Source organism: Mesocricetus auratus, unplaced genomic scaffold (assembly GCF_017639785.1).
Source record: "Mesocricetus auratus isolate SY011 unplaced genomic scaffold, BCM_Maur_2.0 Super-Scaffold_100045, whole genome shotgun sequence".
NCBI lineage: Eukaryota > Metazoa > Chordata > Mammalia > Rodentia > Cricetidae > Mesocricetus > Mesocricetus auratus.
This window is the reverse complement of record NW_024429222.1, coordinates 6,195,002-6,221,546: the sequence shown is the minus strand read 5'-3', so window position 1 is coordinate 6,221,546 and position 26,545 is coordinate 6,195,002. Positions and strand designations below refer to the sequence as shown.

The following is a 26,545-nucleotide window of genomic DNA, read 5'->3' as shown; positions in this document are numbered from 1 at the left end:
CTGACAACCTTTTCTACACATTGTGTACCCACATACACTCATATATATAAAATAAACATAAAGGAAAAAAATAGAGATGGGCTGGCAACATGGTTCAGTGAGGAAGGCTTCTTGCAATCAAACCTGACAGCTTGAGTTCAATCCCCAAGACCGCAGTGTGGAAGAAGGAAACAATTCTCAAGTTGTACAATGAAAATCACATGCACACCACGGCATTCTTGTATGCTCCACCCAAATAAGTGAAATTTTAAAAACTTATAATTAATAGACAAAACTTAAATATTACCCACTCTATTAAGTACTAGAATCTGTAGCAGCAAATGACCTGTAAAATACAAGAACCAACTGGGTGGTGATGGCACACTCCATTAATCCCAGCTCTTGAAAAGGCAGGAACAGGTGGATGGTCAGTGAGTGTTTAAGAGCACTTGTTCTTACTAAGGATCTGTGTTCAATATCTAACACCCATCTAACAACTCACAACTACCAACAAATCCAGTTCTAGGATGTGCACGATACACAGACATACATGGCAAGCAAAAAATTCTACATATAAAATAAAATAAGCCTTAAAAAAGAGACCTCCTCCCCCTCTATGTAGTCTTTAAATGTTGGTTTTCAGTGAGATTTAGTGTATATCAACGCATCTCTGCCAGTCCTGGAAGCTTTCATCTTCCTCAAACTGTTGTTTAACCTAAATCTAATCTAGTTACAAACCATGCAACACTTCAGACAAAAAAGTTCTCCTAAGATTCTAGGAGCTGAAGTATTCCTGTTGCATACTGATGTAAAGGGTCTTTGCAATGATATATGCTTGTGGCACTGGTATAAACAAGCTACTGTGCTGCAGTGCACTGTGATTGTACACAGAATATAATTCTCCATGACAGCAGTAAAAAATGTATTGATTGATACAGTTATGGTACCTTTATTATTTAGTGTACTTCTACTTATTTGAAAAAAAATGTGAGCTGGCAAGATGGCTCAGTGGATGAAGGCCATCTGCTGACAGGACTAACAACCTGGGTTTAATCCGGGGGAGCCACACAGTGGAAGAACAGAACTGAAGCTCTCACTTCGTTCTCTAACATCCACACACATTCTGTGGTATACATGTACTCATGCAATAAATGACCAACGTAGTTAAAGAACATATTTGCTAGAAAACAATACACGTGTTAGCAGCAGCCTCTTACATCAAGTTTGTGCCACTTGGGAGACAAAAGTCAAGCAAATCTCTGTGAATGTGAGGTCAGCCTGGTCTATATGGTGAGTTTCAGACCAGTCAGGGATACATGTGAGATCCTGTCTCAAACAAACAAACAAACAAACAGAAAGAAACCTTAAACAAAGACAGACAGACATTCATTTTTTAAATTATAAATGACTGTGAAGTAGTTGTACTATCCATTTCCAAAGCAGACTGAAAGAAAATTCTTGTTGTAGAATATTATTTTAAGATTTGTTTATGCTGTGGAACAGTTGTTTAATTGATGTGTTGCATTCTTTTATGTTGCATTTGTTTAAATCTGTGAAGCTGTGATACCTTCCTTTCTAAAACACCTGATTTTAGAAAGGAAGGTCTAATAAAGAGCAGAACAGCCAATAGCGAGGCAGGAGAAAGGATAGATAGCCAGGGGTGGCAGGCAAGAGAATAAAAAGCAAAATAAATCTGGGAGAAGGAAGAAAAAGGAGAAGAGAACGAGGAATAGGATGATGCTAGGAGCCAGCCTCCTAGTCATATAGCTGCCCAGCCACATAGCCAGCCACAAAGTAAAAGTGAAAGTAAGATAAACAGAAGTAAGAAAAGGAAAAATTCCAGAGGTAAAGGTTGATGGGATAATTTAAATTAAGGAAAACTGCCTAGAAATAAGCCAAGCTAAGCCAGGCATTTATAAGTAAGAATAAGCCTCCATATGTGATTTATTTGGGAGTTGGATTAATGGGTCCCCAAAAGAGTAAAAGTCAAAGAGCCTAAAAACAATCAGAGTCACAAAGTACTAGGCTGTTTAAAAATAATTTTTACAGAGTTATATCATCTAAATACTAATTACTATACAATACCAAATCCATCTGAAACTGTTTTTGGTATGGAAACAAACAAAAGTACCACGAACAAAGGTTTCCAAAAGCCTTCATTTCAGGCAGTGGTAGTGTAAATCTTTAATCCCAGCACTTGGGAGGCAGAGGCAGAGGCAGGCGCAGGCAGATCTCTGTGAGTTAGAGGCCAGCCTGATCTATAGAGAGAGTTCCAGGACAGTCAAAGCTACACAGAGAAACCTTCTCTCAAAAAAAAAAAAAAAGCATTTGAGATATATTCATGCATATATATATTTGTGGTAGCAGATATTCAGATCTAGAAGTTTATTAAGTTTAAGTCTAAAATATTACATATCTTTTCTACTTACAAAAGACACAGTTTCATGATAAAAAAAACCAATCTGATATTTGACAAATTTTGACTTTCTTAATTCTGGGGCAAGGGGAGAAGCATATACATATTTGAAGATTTAAAGCCATGGTTACTTACATGGAACACTGATTAGAAACTGTTAAGTTGCATTAGTTTATTTTCTGTTCTAAAAGGGTATCTATAGAATACTACTAATGGGAATAATTACTAATGTGGTATTAGATTAGCATGGAAAGTAGTCTATTTAAAATGCATATTCCTCATGAGAAGTAGCAGCAAAGTAAAAATGAAAGTCTAGAAAGAACTGGCCAGTGAGTGTCAAGAGTGCAAAAGTAATCTGCAATCCCAGTATATGGAGGCAGTGGAAGGTGATTGGGGATTGAAGCAAGTTTGGCTACATAGCAAGACCCTGTCTTGAGTGTCTCTTAAAAGGAGGCAAAAAGTAAAACAATATTGGAAATGAAGCCAGTGAATTCGTTAACTGTAGAATATTCCGTTACATTGTATGAATATATGTCATTGTGACTGGTTTAATAAAGAAGTTGACTAGTCAATAGCTGGACAGGATAAGGTTAGGCAGGAGAACCAGACTCAGAACACTGAGAAGGGCAGAGTCAGAGGAGTCATCAGTCAGACAGGAAGGAAGCAGGACATGCTGGAGTGGTAAAAGCCATGAGCCTCGTGGCAGCACATACATGAATGGAAATGGATTAACTGAAGTAGTGTGAGCTAGTTAGTAATAAGCCTGAGAGATCAGATGAGCATTTATAACTAATATTAAGCCTCTTTGTGGTTATTTGGGAGCAGCTGCCAAAACACAGAGAAACTCTGCCTACAGTTAACAGGATTGAACAAATATTTATTTCCTCGTTTTGATCCTTGTGCTATGGTTACATAAAATGTCAACACTTGAGAAAGTTGAGAGAAAAACTTAAAAGAACTTGAATCAAGTTTCACAAATTTGAAATTATTTCAAATTAAAAAGTAAAAATCAGATCACAACAAATGTATAAAAATAAGCAAAGACAATAAACCTTAGTTTTGTGGATTCTAACCCTAAGGGGTCAAATCTAGGAATTAAAAGAGCATTAAACTGAGATTGACACCCATGCTCCACACATGCTAACAAGCACTTCCACTAAGTTAGGTTCCCAGTCCATTCCAATATGTAAGTTTGAAACCATCTCTCTTAATTGCCTGCACTGGCCTCCAAAGTGCAGTGGGACTAAAGGTGTACAAACAAATTAAGATCATTGTAAATGTAATTCAAGGAGAAATATTCACATAATAAAGCAACATAGTATAAAACAACTTAGTAGTAAATTTCTTATGCAACTTTTGGTTGTAAAAAAAACTTTAATGGAGCCTAGTGCCCTTAATCACAGCACTCAGGAGGCAGAGGCAGGTGGACCTCTGTTAAGTGTGAGTTCAGCCTGATCTACAGAGGGAGTTACAGGTCAACTAGTCACATAGTGAGACACTCTCTCAGCAACAATAGTAAAAGGATTTGTTATTAATGCCACCAACAAGAAACAGACATTTAGGAAAAACCAACCAAACACCCCTAAATATCCAAACAGTTTCTGACAGAAAAGAACAATTTAAGTATAGTGTTTATAACTAATGTGTCTACATTTAATTTTGAGTGTAATTTATGAACTCATCTACATTCAGCCTATTCATTATTAGTAGATTCTGTTAACTGGCTAAGCTCAACCCTGTGTCAATTTGTAATTGCCCCCTGTTGATTCTCTCATTGCAACAATTGGACAATGAATCTTACTCAATTGGTTCATATGCTGTGATTAATACACCCATCATACTGGATATAAATGATTCATGCCTGTGATCCTCACATCAAGGGGGATGAGGCAGAAGTACTATGAGTTCAAAGCCAGGTAGAATTGTACAGCAAAACCCTGTCTCAATCAATCCAAACCAAAACAAGAAATACCCACATAATTGGTTTTCGTTTGTTTGTTTTGGTTTTTTTGAGACAGGGCTTCTCTGTGTAGCTTTGTAGATCAGGCTGGCCTCGAACTCACAAAGATCCACCTGCCTCTGCCTCCCGAGTGCTGGGATTAAAGATATGACCCACTACTGCCAGGCTCTACCCATATAACTGTAAGCATAGAAAACAGGCAAAAATAGTAGTTTTACATTATTTTGTTTTTGCCAGGTAAATACAAAGAAAGGGAGGTCATTTTTAAAGGCATCAAAAATATTTATTTTTCTAGCCAGGCATGGTGGACACACCTTTAACCCTAGTATTACAGGCAGAAACAAGCAGATCTCTAAATTGAAGGCCAGCCTGGTTCACAGAGCAAGTTTCATGACAACCAGTGCTATACAGAGAAACGACCCCTGTTTTGATAAACAAAAGCAACTCTAAATAAATAAATGAACAAATAAACAAGCACATTTGGGGGTAGGAAATGGCTCAGTGAGTAAATTCTTGCTGCACAAGTATAAAGATGTGAGTTTGGATCCCAGTAGCACACGCCTTGAACCCCAGCACTGGACGAACAGGCAGGTAGATCTCTCTAAATTCAAGGCCAGCCTGTTCTACAGGGTAAGTTCAAGTACAGCCAGGGCTACACAGAGAAACCCTGTCTTGAAACAAACAAACAAAACAAAACAAAAGCAAACAACAGTAATCCTTGTATAGTAAGTTTTTGATAACTTTAATTTCTTATTATTTCCTATCCAGAGTTGAATGTTACTTGTTTTACCTGAGTGTGTCATATAAATAACTTTTAAGAATCTACACAATCATGCAACACACTCGTGTACAGTATTTGTTTGTTTATTTAATTATTTATTTATGGTTTTTCGAGACAGGGTTTCTCTGTATTGTTTTGGAGGCTGTCCTGGAATTCGCTCTGGAGACCAAGCTGGCCTCAAACTCACAGAGATCAGCCTGCCTCTTCCTCTGCCTCCTGAGTGCTGGAATTAAAGGTGTGCGCGCCACCAATTCCCGGCTTGTTTTTATTTTTTGAGACAGGGTCTCTTTATATAGCACTGGCCATCCTGGAACTCACTATAAAAAGGCTGGTCTCAAACTCTGAGATCTGCCTAATTTTTTCTCCTAAGTGCTGTGATTAAAGCATACACCATCATGACTGACAGCAGAGTTGAATTTTAATTCTAAAAAATATACATGTACATATATATACACACACACACATATATATATACACACACACGTAAAATGAAACAAAATAGAGAAAAACATGTAACATCTCTATAATCAGAATTCTTTTAGGAAATTGCCACAGCTTTAATTGGCAACATTTTTCTTTCTGACACAAAAAAATGAGGGTGCCTCATGATCAATAGCATTTTGTATACAATGAAGTAGGACACCTTTTTCTGCAAATGACAAGCCTGACTAGTCTTGTAAAGGCATAATTCTTACCAAGGGAGAAGTGAATTAGCTGAAATTCCTAAGTATCATGTATACCTACTCATTTGCAGATTCCTGTTCCACATTATCAGAGGTTGTTTTTTTTTTTTTTTTTTTTTTTTGGTTTTTTACGAGACAGGGTTTCTCTGTATTGTTTTGGAGGCTATCGGTCCAGCCCAGCCTCAAACTCACAGAGATCCGCCTGCCTCTGCCTCCCAAGTGCTGGGACTAAAGGCGTGCGCCACCACGGCCCGGCATTATCAGAGTTTTATAATTTAGATTTAAACAGGAAAATTAGATGAGCATTTTGTATGCTTGGCTTTACAAAGATTATTAATGGTATAATAGGAATATATAATAAATTTATGTCATATACTTTTATAACTATTTTAGTTAGTGAAAGGGGCAAACTAAACTCAAAGGCTTCACTTATAATAATTTAGAAATAAAGGGAGCAGACCCTTACTCAGCCCCCTGCTTTAGTAACCATGACAGGCTACAGAAAAGGCATGTAGGCTTCTGACACAAGGAAACTGCAGATCCTCTGGCCTCCCAGAGCCTAGGGCCAAAACTGAACATGAAGAAACTCCAGACTCCCTCTAGCTTCCTAGATACTTGGTTTCTGGGAACTGTTTGTCTTTAAAACCTAGCAATAGATAGGGAACTTTACTCCCTCTGGAGGCTACTGTGTCAGCTTGCTAGACAGGGTCCCTGTCATGGTTGAATGAACAATTAAAACATTGCTTTTGCAGTTTAGTGGGCCTTTCTTCCTGGTGTTCTCTGGGGACTTTGCAACTTGGGCACAACAACTAATTTACCCCTTTATATATTTGAAGCTGACATCATTTCAGACAGGGTCTTTCTATGTAGGCCAAGTTAATCTCAAATTCTCATCCCCTCAACCCCAGTGTTTTTGGCAGGGTTTCTCATTCTGTAGACCAGGCTGGCCTCAAACTCACAAAAATCTGCCTGTCTCTGCCTCTCACATGTGTGCCACCATTGCTGGGCTGATCTCATGCTCTTGAAGGCCCAAAAGAGGCTAATGATAGAACTTAGTGGTAGAGCCCTTGCCTAGCACAAACAAGACCCTGTGTTTGAGCCCCACTAGAACCAAAACCAAAGCAAACCAAACCACATCAAAGCATACCAACAAGACTATATAAAAGCATTGAGGTTTAATGTCTTACTGCCTTCTTTCATAATGTCAGAGGCAGAGGCAGGCGGATCTCTGTGAGTTCAAGGCCAGCCAGGTCTACAGAGTGAGCTTCAGGACTGCCTCCAAAGCAATACAGAGAAATCCTGTCTTGAAAAACCAAAAAAAAAAAAAAAAAAAAAAAAAGTCCAGACTAAGGGAGACCTTACAAAGTGGCAACAGTTGAGCCAAGAGTACAACAGTGCCTCTTAGCATACATCCCCATGTGAGACCCTGGGGTCAACCCACAACACCACACAAGAAAATCACAAACAAAAAATAAAGCAGTAACTAAGTTTCCTTGCTGTTGTTTCTTCACATTTTTTTCTGTTTGGGTTTTAAACTGATCTTGTTTAGGAACAAAGGCTTAAGAAAGAAAGATAACTAAGGTAGTGAATCAGTATAACATTTGGGAAGATGTGAAGTTCCTGGCCTAGATTTCTTTCCTAAATTTATGGACTCAGAAAATAATAACAGCTTATACCTACTGATCACTACATATATTCTAGATATTGTTTTATTTGTTAACCCATTTCTTCCTCAAAATGATACTATGAGACATACATTGTGATTATCCCTCTTCTAAAGATGGCAGGTAAGTATTTGTACAGATTTAACTGCTTGTAACTAAATACTATTGGTTCCAAAGTCAAACAATTGAATCACATTAACATGCCATACGCCCAAACTAAGTCTCAGAATTACTACAAAGATTAAATGACACCGTGATATGATGTGTTCTGAAAAGAACATTCTACTGCTCATATTTTGAACATATCAATCTAGAGGCTAGAGAGAGATGTCTCAACAATTCAAAGAATACCAGTACCCTCATCAGATGGCTCCCAGCTGCCTGTAACTCCAGTTCTAGAGGATTTGATGCCCTCTGGCCACTCTGGGCACCTAGGATCTTGGCAGATGGTTTAGTGGATACCTGCCATACAACAATGAGTGCCCCCCTTCTATCCTATACACAAACATAAACCAGGCAGTGCAGTGGCCTGCCTGCAATCCAGTTACTGAAGAGACGGCAGATATCCAGGGCAATCTGGCTAGCTACACTGGCAGAACTGGCAAATTTGCAGTTCAGTGAGAAATTGCTTCAGTAAATAAAGGTGGAGAGTCACATGATATTAACTTTGCCTTCACATACAGTGCCCACCACATGCAAACATACATACCACAAAAACACATACCATACAGACAAACAAATGAATAAAATCAGTCTAAGAACTCAGACTTGGGAGATAGCTCAATTGCTAAAGTGCTTGCTGCATAAGTGACTCTCACCAGCAGATACAGGCAAGTCCCTGAAACCCTCTGCCAGAAAGCCTTGCCAAATGAGTGAGTTCCAGGTGTAATGAGTCTTGTTTCAAAAAAAAAAAACAAGGTAGGGAATGGTTGAGGAGGACACCTGACAAAGACTTCTGGCCTCCACATCTATATCATGTGTAGACACATGCTCCTTCACATACCCATACCCATACCCATACACACACACACACACACACACACACACACTCACCCTATAAAAATGAAAAAGATTCAAGCATATTAAAGCAATGATTATCCACAAGGCCAGATGAGAGCATGGACTCCCAGAAGCTGGAATTACAAGCAGCTGTCTGCCTCCCAATGTGGGTGCCGGAAACTGCACTTGCATCTTCTGCAAGAGCGGTTACTCTCTCCTACCCACTGAGTCATCTCTCCAGCCTACAAATATACTTTTTAAATTTATACTTAACACTGTAGGAGTGAGAAAGGGATTAATATGAAGCATGAATTATATTCAAAATTATTGGTGTCAATAATTTGATACTAGTAGAGCAATTCTAAAATCATAAGGAAATCTTATTTTCTCAAAAGGAACTATTCACACTAGTTAAAACAATATAAACTGTTCTTAAATTGAATAACTCCTCACATAACTATTAAAAACTAGAGCTGGAAGCTGGGCATGGTACTGTAGCCCTTTAATACCAGCACCAGAGAGGCAGAGATTGGCTGATTGTTTTGAGTTACAGGCCAACAAGAGATGCATAGTGAGACCTTCTCTCAAAAAACAAAAACAAAAACAAACCAAAACTAGGATTCAGAATGCAGTTTAGTGGAAGAGTGCTTGCCTAGCATGCAAAGGATCTGGGCTTGACCTCCAACTCTGCAATAAATACTAAGAACTAAGCAATAAAAACAATGGAGTACATTGCCTTATTAGAATACATAATAATGAAATATTAATATACTTTATCCCATGTGGATAAGATGATTCAGTGGATAAAGTACTTACTGTCGAGCATGAACCCAAGGACCCATGTGATGAGAGGAGAGAACAGACAAAAACCACAAGCTGTCCTCTAACACACACGTGCGCGTCCACACGTGCGCACACACACACGCATGTGAAAATGTAATTTAAAAATTTTTATTGTTTTCCTGATATACAACAGTATTTTTAAATCTCTGATGATGAAGATAATCGAGATTATTTACTGCAATAATTTCATAATAAGCAGGTGAAATTCAAATTTACTTACTTGTCTGTCACTTATCAATTCCTCTATCAAAAGAGCCTAGAGATATGAATGTAGTTCGGTGTTAGAGCGCTTGCCTATGCATATGCAATGCCTTGAGTTAATGTCCAGCCTGACAAAAAACTATCACAAAGCCTATACATTCTCAAGTTTTTCTTTGTAACAACTATTAGTATCCTGACATGTACTTAAGCAAGACAGAAAGAAAAGCAAGCTACAATTATTTTAAAAAAAAAGCTTTCAGTACATTTTTCTTTTTCTGCTTACTAAAGATTGGCCTACTTGAGGGCCAGAGGGGAGAATGGGGGGGGGACATTAAATCAATTGATTATGTAATATTACACTGTATTTTAAATAATCTATGTGCTTTTTAACGAAAATACAACTCTTAAAAATAATTCAAAGCTAGGCATAGTATTCTTATCTGTAATCCCAGAATTAAGGAGCCAGAGGCAGAAAGATTACACTAAGATTGATGCCAGTCTGGTCTACATAATGGGTTCCAGGCAAGTCTCATAAAATAAAAAAGAAGTGGCCTGGAGGTGGTAGTTCACACCATTAATCCCAGCATTCAGGAAACAGAAGCAGGAGGATCTCTTTTGGCCACCATGATCTACAATGCGAGTTCCAGAACAACCAAGGCTACACAGAGAAACCCTGTCTCAAAAAACCTGATAATTATAATTATTATTATTATTATTATTATTATTATTATTAGTAGTAGTAGTAGTAGTAGTAGTAGTAGTAGTAGTAGTAGTAGTAACAACAAACTCACTCTCCTTCCAAATAGTCCATAGCAACGTTACTATTTCCAACAATATTAATTCACGGTTAAAAAATATATGTATCTCTTGATTTAATTATTTCTATCTTTACTTCCTGTGCCTAAATTTTTTTCTCTTAAATCAGACTCAGCTCTAGAATTATTTGTCTCTAGGTGCTTGTGTCTCCTTCATCCTCAGAGTTAAAGCAAACAACAGTTATTATAGCTTTTGAAGCTTACCTACCAATTTCAACGTCACTGTTTTCAAAGTATTATCCTTCTAAATACTACATTTCTCCATGTATACCAAGTTAAAATCAGAAAAATCTTAAAAGTCAGGCAGTGGTGGCGTACACCTTTATTCCCAGCACTCAGAAGGCAGAGGCAGATGAATGTCTGTGAATTTGAGGCCAGTCTGATCTACACAGTAAGTTCCACAACAGCCAGGATTGTTACACAGAGAAACCCTGTCTTAAAACATCCCTGCCTCCAAAAAAATCTTGACTACTAACTTTTAGCATAGTGAATGGTGAAATGTAGCCTTCCTAAGTTTAAAATAGATATAATATTGGGAGTAAAGGCACTTTCGTTAATAACAAATGAACAAAAACTTTTTAAAAAATGAATAAGGGCTGAAGAGAAGGTTCGATGGTTAAGAATACTTATTTCTTTTATATAGGACCTAAATTCAGTTCCCAGTATCTACATGGAAGCCCATAACCTACTATACATGCATATACTCAGGCATACACAGAAAATAAAAGAATCTCAGCATAATTTATGCTGGCTATGAAGACTGCTAACATAAGGACAATGTTTTGTAAAAAATGAGAAGATTTTAACTTTGAATTTCACTTTGGTTGTTGGCAAATATTGTACAATCAATAATATTATTTATTGATATATTATATAGAGAACAGAATTCATTTATTTGACTGCATCAAAATGAGAGTAAAGAATTTAATTCATTGGTAACCTATATAGCGGTAATGTAAGCAAATGACAGAAGTCAGGAATTCTCTATTTACAGTGTTCTGTGTGTGTGAGTAGCAAAAGACTTACATTAACTTAAAGTGCTTTATGTAAAATCCTATATAACTCGTTAAAATGACTAAATAGTCCTCAAGAGCAATTGTTAGCTATTATGGGCTTACATTATGCTTAGTTTTACATACAAAGCCTACATATATATATTTTTTTGAAGCTGAATAAGCAACCAAATTAAAATACATAGAATTGGCACTAGGAGTGATGGTAAGCTACAGGGTGTTTGTCTAGCATAAAATTTAAGACCTTGGCTTTAAATTTTAAAAAACAAAGACAGGTTTTGATCCCTAGCACTCAAAAAATAATAATAATAAAATTCAATAGATAAATAGAATTGGTGGATATTTCTTTGCTCTTAGGATTCTCTTGAAGCATTAACACCTAGCCTCTTTACTACACAAAATAAATCAGTAAATGTCTATTGTAATTGCTGATTGACAATCCAGAGTTTTTATGTGGTTGGGTTTTCTGAGAAAATACTCTATGCTATGCTGTTACATTATTAGGTACCCTGTAAGGTACAATGCTCTCAAGAGGTAAAGCAACCTTGAAAAAATTTCAAGTGTTTTTAAAGAAAGTTACTTCTGAAATGTCACAAAAATATAGATTTTTATTCTTCTCCCTTGCATGTTTTCTTTTATTAACACAAATACACAAAATACTATGTCAATAGAAAAGAAAATTTGTGAGACCACAGTAATACATAATTCATTGAAATTGGAAATAAAGTGTACCTGGTATCTAGCAATATAAAGCTCTCTTAAAGGAGTCCATATATCATATTCAAGAGCAGAAAAAAGTCACACTGGTTAGATTTCAACAAAAACAGGAAAACATTACATTTAACTAATAATCAACTTACCCAATTTTTGTCTTCTCTTTCAACCTCGAACAAGTTTTTATTTTTTTGTTGTCTCTGTCTTTTGGCTTAGATTTCATCCTACGACCTCTCTTTTCTTCTTTCCTTTCAACTGAAGCACTAGGAAAGTTCTCAGGGCTCATTACTCGTGGAATATTACGTTCCCCACGTTCCTTTGCTCTTGCTATGGCCTCCGATATTATACGATTAGCCTTTTCTTGTTTGCTCTCCGATTCCACCTTTTTTCTTGGCTTTTTCTCAGACATGACCCTCACCTGGGTATTCTGCAACTTAGTATATGTCCCAGAACCATCATTCTTCTTGGAAGACGGAGGCTAGAGAAACAAACAAAATTTTCTTAATAGAATACATCAAAGTATATAAAAAACCTAACATAAATATCTGTAAATTTTAAATTTAACAGTGCATTAAAATTACATAAACAAATACATGAGCCCTGCAAATAATTGTACATGTAAGACAGTCTGCTTACCTGCAAACTAATATAAAGGTAAACAGCTCAGCTACTGACTGGGAAACAGAGGTTAGGGAATAATACAGATGTTGATCTTTCTACAGCACTCTTTAGGTGATTCAGATTTTATCCTATAAATAGAGCTATTTCTAATACTGTCTTATAATTATTATTTGCATTTAGGATGAAAGTCTTTCTTTCAGCTTTCCTCCAAAACTCAGGTAAATTGTAACTTAAAATCATTTTAGAGAAATAAAGGCCCTGTTTTAAGGCTAGGAAGAGAACACAAAAATCATCTTAAAATAGGCACATCGGTTAGTAAAGTGACATTTTCACATCTAAAATCAAAGAAAGTTTTCATTTTCCCATGAAAGAGTTAAATACGGGATTTCTGTTTTTTTTTTTCTTTACCATGATTTTGTTCAAACATTTTGGGAAAGGAACAAATTTTACAGTTTTATATTACAATTACTAATATTTTAGCAACCCCACGGGAAGCAGACCAAGACCATTTTCAAAGAATTTCCTCTCCAAACATGCATTCAACCATATAAGCTTAGATCACAGTCTTGTTATATTCTTACCCGTAAACATGCCTCTGACTACAGCAAAGAGAAAAAACAGGAATTTCCAAACACATTTTCACGCCGATCCAGTGTGTTTTACTGGGTGTCTTTTCTATACCTGCCTCATCAAGGTTTCAGAGAAGTGCTACAGCACTGGGAAAGGAAGGAAGGCTAAGACACGATCACTAAAATGCCACCTTAAGGCCTACAGGCTACAACAAATAACCAAGACTGAGAAAACAGCACCAAGCTCAAGATGGCGATGCAGTGCGACTCCCGCAGCAGCAGCCAGTAACGAGGAGGGTTATTCAATCCCATTAGCCTTTTAGCCCAAAGAACCCCTCCTCCTCCCACTCATTCAGGCTTTCACTTACCCTTCCTCTTGGCCTCTTCACTGAAGACATTTTTGGAGTCAGACAAAGGCTTGCCCTCTGCTTTTTCACCACCCCAGGCAGTGCTCAAGAAAAATGCATTGAAAGAAGATTCCTAAATGGCCTATTTAGCAGGCTGCAACCAAGAGATGCACAACCGTCCACAAACACACATTTTGATTTATCAACACATTCCTGCCTTGGCAAGTTTATATCCACTGTTCATCCTCTTCAGCTCTGATAAAGGCTGCAAGCCCTCCTAAAAGCTGTTTCCTCAATAGCTCTAAGCAGATAGCCAGATTCCAACAAAGCACAGAAAGAAATGAATGCACAAAGCATCAAAATGCATCAGCATGAATATTAGAGATGTCGTTAAAAATACTGACTCCTTCTGCGGAAGTAGGCCAGCAGATGGTGCTACCAGTTATTATTCCATTAGACTCTGCAGTTTAACCCCCAATGGACTGTTCTTCCCTCCGAAACACATTAACTCTCAATCTGCCACTTTCTGCAGTTAAGTTTTTAAAAATACACATAAAAACACAGGTTTTTTTTTTAATCATCTGGAAACTAAAACAGTAGAGAAAATGGCTTCATGTGGCTCAGTATCTTTTTAATCCAATGCATTTTTTACTGAAGAAAAATACATTTCTTCAAAAAATCCTAATAAAATATTTAAACTACAAAAAGTAGTTGCCAATGAACAATGGGTTAAAGAGAAGGTCATGTAAATGAATACTTAAATGACTTGTTCAGAAATTAAGTCCCTTTATGTATCATCTAAAGACAGCAATAACAAAGCTGTTATTTTTTTTTAAGTTAAAAAATGAAACTATTTTCATTATCTCCATGGACACATTGATTTCCCAACAAAAATCTTAATCTTTTTGGTCTTTATTCTTCATATTGTTTTAACTAAATCTATGATTCAGAAGAAATGGAAGTTTCATATCTTGTTAAAAGTAAACAACTAGTTGATTTGAATTCACTTTGTTTTTGTTTGTTTGAGACAGTGTCAGCTTCTGTTGTCCTGGAACTCACAGAAATCCACCTGCCTCTGTCTTGGAGTGCTAGGACTAAAGACATATGCCTGACTCTTGAATCTGAACACAATAAAACTTCCCTTTCTTTAAAAAAAGGGAATATTTTAGTAAGCGGCATCTTTAAATAGTTAAAACTTCACTGCTTCAAAACTCAAATTCATCTCTTTATTAATGCCCCCTTTCCAGCTGTTCTTTGCAAGTCAGCTGATACGAGTATAAAAAGTGTTTCATTATTGTTCCTTTTGGGAAAAACAAAAGGTCCCAGGAGAAATGCCACATTCTCTGAATAGGCCTAGAAGGGCTGATCAAGTCAGGCAGCATGTGAGAGGAGTGTGAAAGCAGGAACGTCTGATCTCAAGGAAAGATCACAGTGACCACAGTGATTACAGATGCAAACATTTATAGCATTATTAAGAGCTAGCATGTACTTAGTAATTAGTCAGTGCCAGGCACTGTCCTAAGTATTTACGGATATTAACTAATTTAACCCTGAATGAGAAACAGGTAATAACATCAACAAAGAGAAGGAGGATAGCAAACAGAAGAGGACAGACACTCTTATGGCTGTTGTTACAGAATGACAGAAGAGACAAACAATATAACATTATTGATATAAGAGCTAAAACTGCCTATTTGGCATCAAGTACTCTTCTTACAATTGCTAATATTTCGTGTACATTATCCTAGTAAGCATTAAAGACAGATATGTTTTAATTCTTTATTGCTGTTTTATTCCTTAATTTGCAGGTAAGGACACCTGAATAAAAGAAATGACCTGCTTAAGATCCCATCGAGAGGAGCTCGTAGAGTGACAGTTCAGCATTTAAGAGCAGTAGCATATACTGACTGGCTACTCATCAAAGGAACAGGTTCAGTTCCCAGTCCTTAACAACAGCCTGAAACTCTAGGTCCAAGAGGCCTGATGCTCTCTTCTGGCCTCTATGGGCACTAGGAACATACATGGTACACACACACACACACACAAAATAAAATACATTTTTATATAAGATCCCATTGTTGATGGATAAGAGAAAATGGATTAGAAGACAAATAATCCCAGCACTCGGGAGGCAGAGGCAGGCAGATCTCTGTGAGTTCGAGGTCAGGCTGGACCGATAGCCTCCGAAACAATACAGAGAAACCCTGTCTCGTAAAAACCAAAAAAAAAAAAAAAAAAAGAAGACAAATAAACCTCCTTAAAGAGACCAAGCCTTTTAGCTATGTCTTATAACATATAATTCAATCATAGGGATTATAGGCATCAACTTAAACACAAATAAAAGTGAGTAGCTTTCTCAAAAGTAGCTTTCTCAATGTTAGATTGGCAATAATAAAGCTAGTGTAATTTTTTTTACTCTTTCTAGTGCCCAATCAAAATGCAGAGATCAGTAAAGTATGGATGGAACATGGCTGAGCTATAAGAAGTTCTGGCATATGAAAAGGTAAAAGAAATAGGAAACCTAGTTGAGAAAGTATATGTGTGTGCAACTCTTTTCATGATGAGTTTTAAATAGTGAGTACTAACATTGAAAAATTGGAGCTGGATCCATAAACAAAGTGTAGTCAAGTTTGAAAGATAGTGTGTGGGTCCTCGTGTGTGGCTCAGACATTAACTAGCATGTGCAAGGCCATATTCAAACTCCTGATTCCCTGCCATTCGCCTCCTCCTCCCCAAACCATCACACTTTATAACAAAGCTTCTCCTTACTCAAACAAAGTGACTGCTTAACGATTTATCCCAACAGAAGGGTAGTGAGTATGTGATCAAGCAGTTCTTCTGCTACTGGAATTCAGGGTTTACACTATATCCCCACAAGGTAAAAAGTTATTTTCCAATTTATATAAAAACACAAACACGCCGGGCGTTGTTGGCGCATGCCTTTAATCCCAGCACTCGGGAGGCAGAGGCAGGTGGATCTCTGTGAGTTCAAGGCCAGCCTGGTCTACAGAGCGAGTTCCAGGACAGCCTCCAAAGCCACAGAGAAACCCTGTCTCGAAAAACCAAAAAAAAAAAAAAAAAAAAAACCACAAACACAGTGTTACTGTCTTGTCTACTACTTCCTTCTTCCAAGCATTAATCAAATTCTATCAGAAATTCCTTAATTATAGTTTCTTCTCCTCCTCCTCTCTACAGCCTCCATTGTACTAATTTCTCATTTACATTGGGGTTATGTTGGAAAATATCCCTAATTGGTGGAAATATTTATTTAACTATTTGGGAATATGGAACATCTGATCTTCAACTGTTATTCGAATGAGGTAAGGAAAAAGAACTTCTTTTAATCCACTGCAACTTTTCTGTAGGCTTGTGATATAATACTTGCATAGCATGCTTGATACACTAGGTTCAATCCCAGTGCCAAACATCAGGGAATGAACAACTTAATGAATTTCTCCAGAGACACAACAAATAAACATAAAAAGTAAATATCCCACAATAACTTGATACTGTAATTTATAAGGTCTTTGAGCTTTTAACAGTAAGTTGATGTCCTTGCTTTAGTTTCTTAGTCACTGCTGGCCTTAACTAGGGGCCCTAGACATATCCAGAGTTGGAATTATAGGTCTGTGCCACACTACCACACCCAGCTAAAACTCCTGGGATTATAGATGTGTGCCAAACTACCACACCCAGCTAAGACTTGCTTTGAGAGAAGGGAAAATACACTCAAGTCAATCTTTCCTTGAGTTCTGTCTTGATTTATTTTCAGAGTTTTTAACCTAAAGTGGAGAAATCATTTTGTTGCATTCTCTTCATATCTGTGAACTGTAATAGTAATAAATTAAAATGCTAGGTTTCCTCAATAGTTAACAATTACACGGCTTTTTTGTTAGGGTTAGAATTTTCAGATTACAGTGATATGGTAGTGCATTTTAAAAAGTGCCTATTTTAATCAGCAGCTGACTGCTCAAGCAATAGATAGTTTTAAGCATTGAACTTAACAAATAACAGTGATAGGTATGGTAGCACACAACTTTAAGTCCCAGCACTTGGGTAAAGGCAGGCGGATATCTGTGAGTTTAAGGCCAGCCTGGTCTACAGAGTGAGTTCCAGGACGTCTAGAACTATGCTGAGCAGTCAATAGAGAGGCAGGAGCAAAGAATAGGCAGGTCTGACAGACAGAGGTATAAATAGAAGGAGAATTGAGGAAGGGGAAACCAATAAGAAGACAAGGAGAGGAAGGCGCCAGGGGGCAGCCACCCAGACACCCAGCCAGCTATGGAATAAAAAGAAAAGTAAAATATACAGAAGAAAGGTAAAAGCCCAAAAGGAAAAGGTAAACAGGATAATTTAAGATAAGAAAAGATGACTAGAAACAAGCCAACCTAAAACAGGGCACTCACAACTAAGAATAAATCTCATGGCTTAGCTATTTGGGAGCTGGGTGGTAGTCCCTCCCCCCCCCCCAAAAAAAAGGTCAAAAGAGAAAGAACAAAAACAACAACTATAGTACCAATACAAAATTACTTTCTAGTTACTATAGGTAGACTGAGGTTTTCTGGAAAGTTATGTTTTCAACTGAAACCTCAATAAACCAAGACCAGGCTGATCATACAAATACCAATTTCCTTATGTACTGTTGAGCAAAGAATGTTACTCAAGTACTGCTACAATTATGAACACAAGATTTAGAGATAAAAGCTAACATTTGTATTACTAGAGTAGTTCAATCTGTATTACCTTAATTAAATCATCCATCGCAAAAGACAGTTTTTGTGATAGAAGTTATTATTCCTACTATAAAATAGAAGAAATAGCCTGGTGGTGGTGGCACACACCTTTAATTCCAGCACTTGAGTGGCTCACAACAGCAGATAACTCCAGCCCCAGGGTACCAGACACCTTCTTCTGGACTTACAGACAGAAAATTTTAAAATAAAAATATCTTTAAAAAAAAAAGCTGGCTGTGGTGGCACACACCTTTAATCCAGTAATCAGGAGGTAGAGGCAGGTGGATCTCTGAGTCTGAGCCAAACCTGGTACAGAGAAAGTTCCAGTACAGCCAAAACTACACAGAGAAACCCATCTTGAAAAACCAATAGTAATAATTCATATATTAGAAACTAAAATTTAATTTCGCTGTGGATATAAATGACATAAAATGTGTTTGACTTACAAAAGTTCTAAAATTGCCCTCCAATTTACAAAATGTTTCACCTCAAATTAGAACTAGTCGTTATATTTAAGGTATCATCACATGAAGACTGATGTCAACATTTATTCATTACTATTTTACATGTATTCATTAACAGCTCAGTTGTGATTGAATGCTGCCTCCTTCTTTTTTTCCTATGGCACTGAGGACTAAGCCCTGTGTTTACAAATGCTGTGCAAGCATTCTGCCACTGAGCGACTGCCTTTGCCCAGTGCTTATTACAGCAAGTGACTGTTCACAAGCAATTCTCATTACTTCCTTTGCCAGCTATAATATATATTAGGGCTTTACTTTTCTACCAAACATGCTAACTTCAAAAGGGAGTCATTATATATTTACCAAAACGGATCACTTATTATAGTGGACACAATTCAAATGTTTATCATCAGAGACCCTCATTGCTGTTTAACCACACCCCCTTAAGAGGAGGCTGAAATTGTGTCAATGAAAAACCATTACAGAGAAATGTTTTAAAGGGAACTGATTTTACAAATACAGTTATTCAGGTCTAAGCCAGCCTTCTGAGTTAATCAACGGGAGATAAACTAGGTAGAGAGGAGCTTGGCCTAATTATACAAGTACAAGCTATATAATTTCATTTGTATAACATTCTTGAAGCAGCAAAATGATAGTAGATTAATTAACAGATTGGTGGCTGGTAAGGGTTAGAAATGGGAGGAAGGGAGATGTAGTTATACAAGAATGCTATTAGGGATCTTGGTGGTGAAAGAAAGAAAGAAAAACAGGAGAATAGCCAACAATTTTCTAAATAGGACAGCTATGTAAACCCACAAGTATCAAGTTTCATGGTGAAACACAGAATGTGTGTCTTAAAAACACTTGGCCTATCAATGTATCTGCGGTAGGAGTCCTGTGAGTACTGCCCAGGGAAAGTAGAGCTGGGTCATATGACAGTTCTAACTAGTTTTTGTGACAGTGACACATGCTGCCCCACTTCACACTTCTTGTCAATAGCAGTCAAGGCCACCGTTCTCTATGTGCTCTCCAACATCTGCCATCTCTTGCTTTCTTAACAGGAACTCTGACTCAAGTGAGACAGAGTGTAAAGGTAGTTCACTTCCTTTCCTGATGAACTCGGGGTAGATGCTGTACTTATGGCCAGAGATCTGTGCTGCTCTTAACCTTGGACAGAGAAGCCGCTGTTGCTCTCTTTTACTTTTTATTTTTGTTTTTTAAGACAGGGACGATCTATGTAATCCTGGCTTTCCTTGAACTCTCTGTGGAGACCAGGCTGGCATGCTCCTGCCTCTGCTTCCCGAGTACTAGAATGGAAGTGTATACCACCATGCCTGGCTCAGCGAACCTTCTTACTACAGTTGATAGCAGTTAATGCAGAGACTCCACTGATCGATCAATCAAGCATCTGTGAGGGATTAGTCATGGATGAGATATTTATATAAACAGCTTCAATATCAGTTCTAGAAGTATGGAAGGTCTTTCAACCATCTGCTATATTCTTCAATTTCCTTCTTTTTTCTTGTGTGTGTGTGTGTGTGTGTGTGTGTGTGTGTGTCCTGAAGTTATCCCCATAGACGTGTTTCATCTTATTGGTTGCATTTATTACTAGATTTTTTTCTTTGTTATTGTAAATGGGATATTTTTCCTGATTTCTTTCTCAGCACAATGATCTTCCATGGCTAGTGAATACCAATCACACTTTATGGAGAAAGACCCTGAGTCTGGAAAGATAAATCTGCTCAAGTCTATATGGTTACTAAACAGAAGAAAACAATCTCTATATTTTAAAAATATTTTTATTGGGGGCTGGAGAGATAGCTCAGAGGTTAAGAACACTGGCTGTTCTTCTAGAGGTCCTGAGTTCAGTTCCCAGCAACCAAACAGTGGCTCACAACCATCTATAATGAGAGCTGGTGTCCTATTCTGGTGTGCAGGCAAACATGCATGCAGAACACTGTATATAATAAATAAATCTGTTAAAAATGTTTTATTATTTCATGTGTCTCTGTTTGTGTGTCTTTGTGGGCACATGAGTGCAGGTGCCCACAAAGACCAGAGACATCTGATCTCCTGGAGGTAAAGTTAATTGTGAGCTACTAACCTAATTTCAAATAATACATGCAAAATTACATATTCATAAATATGTTAACTTAAAATCCTTGGTCTTGTTGGGAAGTTCAAATCCAACACAATCAATTTTGTGTGTGTGGAGGGAGGAGTTTTTTAGAGGTGTGAGCACAACCTGTGGGCATTTCCTTTCATCTAAAGGGTTTGGGGAATCAGGTTGTTAAGCAGGGTGGTTAAGTTTCCTTCCCTGCTTTGCCATCTCACTAGCCCCAAAAATGTGTCTTATAATACACACAAGAACATATGTTATAAAACATCATTTAAATTACTACTTCATTCAATTAAGCTAGCAAGCTTTCTTTCTTACAGCTCAAATTCCTGTGGGTTTTTTGTTTTTGTTTTTCTTTTTTTGTTGTTTTTTTTTTTTAAGTATCAGGGTCTGGTCAATTTGAGGTTTTTCTAAAACTGATTTTCTAAAACAGATTTTTAAAAAATCTGGCTGTAGGCTGTACTGTTAGTACAGCTCAGTATGTGGTATCTTTAAATGTACTAAACAAACTTTTCATTCTGTTAACAACAAATAAATAGTCAGCTAGAGATATGGCTCAGTGTTTAAGACTGTACTACTCTTGCAAAAGACTAGAGTTTGGTTCCCAGCACCACATCATGCAGATCACAACCACCCATGTCTAACTCCAGATCTAGGGGGATCTGATGCATCTGGCCTCCAAGGGTGGCAACACACACACACACACACACACACACACACACACACACAAATAAATATTTTCTTAAGATTTAAGAACAAATGACTTGTTAAGGATAGAGGATGCCAGGTGTGGTGGCACACTTTACTTCCAGCACTCAGGTGGGAGAGGCAGGTAGATCTCTGTGAATTCCAGACCAGCCTGGTCTACAGAGCGAGTTCCAGGAGACCCAGGGCTATTATACAGAGAAACAAACAACAACAACAACAACAACAACAAAATAGAGGAAAGCATTTATTGCTCTGTTTTACAAATAACAAGGCTGATGACCAATTTAACTACCTGTATTTAAGGCCTAATTCCTGCATGAAGAAACACAGCTATGAGTTAAATCAAGAGTGTATGGAAAGCACAAGATACAGTGGAACTTTTTTTTTCATAAAGCGCCAATATACCAAAATCTGTAACTATTTTAGTCCCTTATATTTTTAAAATGGTATAAACATTTGCATGCTACATTATAACTGTTCTCTGTAACAGTGTTTCAAATATATCTCACCATAGATGGTTACTGCTCTCATTTCTGGTCACTTTTAAAAACACTACAGAATTTTATCTACAAAAGGAAACGATGACTATTACTCAGTTTGCTTTTAGTATGTGAGACAATAGAAAGAGCTTGTCTAATGCTAAAAATCCATGAATCCGTGGAAAAATCAGTGTTGGGCTATACTGTGGGGGGAAATATCTGTTCAAATACTCTCCTTTTTTCTGTGATGTGTAAAGTACTTTCTGTGCGGTAACGTATAAGATACAGTCTACAGTACTAACCAGGGGGCACTTAACTGAAAGTTATAATACATGGTTCCTAACTCATACCTGGCATGTCTTCCTAGAGCAATACAAACATACCAGAGTAAAATATTTCTTTGATATATAATACTTTCAGATTAGAAATTCAACTAAAGAAATCTAGTCAGTCATATTTCACTATATAGAACAGCTATGTGCTCATGTAAAAAAATATCTTGATTGTCTGAGTAAGCCAAAACCCCAAAATAGGAATTGTCTAGGAATTTGCCTACAGTTAGGGGATTAATGGTTGATTTTGGTATTTCTGTCATATTTTCTAGATTAAATGTCCTACTTTAACTTAAGAAATCAGAGTATTATAATTGCTACTGAGATGCTAAACAGACTATAAATGATATATTCTATAAGCTGTCCTAAAAATTACATTTACAGAATATTACAGAGGTCCTTCTATGAAAATTCTGGGCTATTATTCCACTTCCCCGCCTTGAGTAAAAAGACTTTACTGGAAACTTCTTCCATACATAACACACATGATCTCAGTTCTTCTTGCTAGGCCTCATTCTGGTGCTAAAGTCCTTTAAACATCTGAAGATAATTACTGTGTGTACTTTTGGGACATTTGGTGTTATCTTACATGTAATCTTTTAAGTTTTTTGTTTTTCTTGCCTTGGGATTTTTCTCTCTCTGCTAATAGATAGCATATTATCTAACACTGCCTGAAGAAATCCATGATCTTCTTAGTTGAATGTTCTCAACAGTCTGAGGTGTGTGTGTGTGTGTCCTCGTGCCCTTGCGCCTACCCACTCTATCACTCCCCACCTTATTTCTTCCAAAAAGTGTTTCACTGAACTTGGAGCTCAGCATCTTTTGGTTGGACTGGCTGGGGGCAAACCCCAGCAATTCTCCCATCTCTGCCCCTTACAGTGCAGGCGTTAGTGCAACAGCACACCTGGCTTCTGGGTGTTGAGGATATGAAATTAGGTCCTCGTGCTTGCATAGCAAGTGTTCTTACCCATTAAGTCATCTCCTTGGAACTAGTAATGCTACCTTTGAATGGGAAGATAAGGAAAAAATTTAGCATAGTACTGTTAGATAGTATAAAGCATTAATATAAAGTGATAATGAATTCAAATTAAGTGGGGTTGAATTAACCTTTACTGCTTACTATGTTTTTTGTTACCTTTCCTAAACCTCAGTTTCCTCTCATCAGAATTAGTGCAAATCATCAAATCCAAATAATGATGGCCCAATGTGTTAATGTATGTTAATATATGTCAAATATTGAATATAAAGCACTTTTTTTGCGAAGTACTGCTGTTAGCTATTACATTTTCTTAGCAAGATTCCCTGGTGCCTCCCTATTTGGGAGACTGAAGCAGAGACAGGTTGAGGCCATCCAAATCTGTATAGTAAGTTCCAGGCCAATAAGCACAACATAGAAGCATTATCTCACTGGATACTTATGTAACAAAGTGTCACAGTAAGGCATGTCTTCTAACTTTGTTTCTTAAAATTGTAAAATTGTCCCTTGAACAGACCTCTCAGGCTATTTATAACAAAGTATCCATAGTGGTTATCTTTCCTAACACATCACAGGTACATATTTCATTCTTTTCCTGCCCCTCACTTCTCCTCATTCTTCCTTTTTGAGACAGGGTTCTATCACTAGTTCCATTTCACCCAGAATTCATAATCTTCTGGCCTTAATCTCTAGAATGTGAGGAATCACAGTCATACCCATATCTACTCCATATCACATGTGGCAGTTTTTTTTATATATATTTTACTTCTATACAATCCAACTATATTATAGCAATCTTGTATTAAATTTATCAGAAAGCCAGATTTATTGGCCACATACCTTTAATCCCAGCACTCAGGAGACAGACGCAGGTGGATCTCATTGAGTTCAAGGCCAGTCTGGTCTACAAATTTAGTTCCAGGACAGACAGAACTACAAGGCTATTACACGGAGAAACCCTGTCTCAGGAAAACAAAACAAAATCTAATCAGGAAAATATTATCTTAAAAATTTGCCTTGCATGGGCAACCCAACCAATTAATAACTTTTTAAAGTTTTTAAGCAGCAAATATCTCTATAGCTTAAGAAGGGGGAGCCAGGCAGTAGTGGCGCACGCCTTTTAATCCCAGCACTTGGGAGGCAGAGGCAGGTGGATCTCTGTGAATTTGAGACCAGCCTGGTCTTCTACAAAAGCTAGTTCCAGAACAGCCTCCAAAGCCACAGAGAAACCCTGTCACGAAAAACAAACAAACAAACAAAAAAAAAAAAAAAAAAAAAAAGAAGGGGGCAAAAAAATCAAAGAATTTAGCAAAATTAAGAAATTATCAGGATATATATTTTTCTATTCATATAGTATTTATTTATGTATTATGTTATGTTTTATAAACTATCAGAATATATATATGTACACACACACACACACATACACACACATACAGTGTTTCTTATTTTGAGTGGTAGTTAAGCCACTCTCAGTCTCAATGCTATAGAATTTGCCCACTGAATTTAATTTACAAAACTAAGCTTATACACATTCTCACTTTGTAAAGACATAGAAAATAGCATAAATAGTTTTCTTTTTAAATGCTTTAGAATGTTATTCTCTCAAAATTCTTTCCCCCCAAAACAAAAGATGACAGTAAGTCAGCATTTTTTTTTCTGCTTGCAACATAAATAATCACTTGGAAACACTTGCTGTGATTTCTCCTGCCCCTTCTCTCTACTAACCTATATCCAGATCTCTTCCCTTCCTTTTTTTCTATGTTTCAAATGGTAAATAAGGTTGATGGCATACAAGCCTTTAATTCCAGCACTGGGTAGGCAGAGGCAGATCTCACCATAAGTTTGAGATCCTCCTGGCCCACATAGAGTTCCAGGCCAGTCAAGATAATAGTGAGACCTTGTTACAACAACAACAAAAAATTAAATAAAATCCTAGAGTCAAATGTAGCCATCTTCACTGTTTCTAACAATGCATACAAACTTCAAAGTCTACAAGACTGCTCTTAAAGGGATAGCAAAGGCAGTGGAAGTGCAAGCTTTTTAGTTCCAGCACTCAGGAGGCAGAGACAGGTGGGTCTCTGTGTTCAAGGCCAGCCTGGTCTATAGACAAGACAGCCAGTGCTACACAGAAGAAAAAAAAAAAAAAGGCCAACATTCTTGTCAAAGTTTTGTAAATGACTGAAGTGCCACCACTGACTTTTCAGAACGTAGAACAAACAATATCTTGTCTAGGATACAAGATTTATTTCAGAATCTATTTTGTTTATTTGTTTGTGTGCATGACTGTGCACCATAGGGCACACATGCAGAACAACTTTGAGGAGTCTGTTTCAAACTCAGGTGGACAGACATGTGTAGCAAGTGCTCTTATCTGCTACATCATCTCATCAGGAATACCTCAGAATTAGTTATAATAAACTGAAAAAAAAAGCACTCATTTTTTAAAGTCTCCAAACTTCTGTGATACTGCTTGGTAATCTAGTCTAAAACAAAATTATTGCAAGAGATAGAACTTAAAAACAAAACAACAACAACAACAAAAAAAAAACCCACACACACAGACACATACAAAACCCCCAAAACTGATTTAAACTGGGCGGTGAGTGTACACATCTTTAATCCCAGCACTTGGGAAGCATAGGAAGGAAGATCTCTGAGTTCAAATCTAGCCTGGTCTATAGAATGAGTTCCAGGACAGTCAGGGTTATGCAGTGAAAGCCTGTCTCAAGAAAAAAAACAAAGCAACAACAACAATAAAAAAAACAAAACCAAACAAACAAACAAAATTGAACACTGGGACTGCTGAGATGGCTCAGTGATTTAAGAACACTAGTTTCCTTCCAAAGGACTCAAGTTTGATTCTCAGAACCCACATATGGGCTCACAACCATGTTCCAAAGGGTTTGATGCCCAATTCTGGTTTCCTTAGGCACCAAGTACACAAATGGTACAGACATATATACAAGTACAATACCTATACACAAACATTTTAAAAAATAAAAACATGTTCCAAATTGATTGCCTTTTGTAAATTTTTGAACATTGTTTTCAGAAAGAAATAAAAAAGGTTAGTAGTTTTTAACTTCATTGGTTTATCAGTACAGATCAAGGTGATGTTTTTAAAAATGT

The 26,545-nt window shown here is 37.1% G+C and overlaps 1 protein-coding gene across 12 annotated transcripts in view; it reads right to left on the bottom strand.

Annotated features, from left to right (window-relative positions):
* The window catches only part of Chd9 (chromodomain helicase DNA binding protein 9), a 212,040-nt gene that overhangs the window by 87,279 nt on the left and 98,216 nt on the right, over nucleotides 1–26,545 (bottom strand). For 8 of the 12 annotated variants that reach the window (XM_021232466.2, XM_021232461.2, XM_021232467.2 and 5 more), the window contains one exon: nucleotides 12,215–12,546. In XM_021232466.2, coding sequence (XP_021088125.1) covers nucleotides 12,215–12,546 — 332 coding nt within the window. Of the gene's footprint in view, nucleotides 1–12,214; nucleotides 12,547–13,270; nucleotides 13,513–13,626; nucleotides 14,021–26,545 lie in introns of those variants that run through there. The other 4 variants (XM_013119915.3, XM_040735385.1, XM_040735386.1 and 1 more) reach the window with 3 other exon arrangements.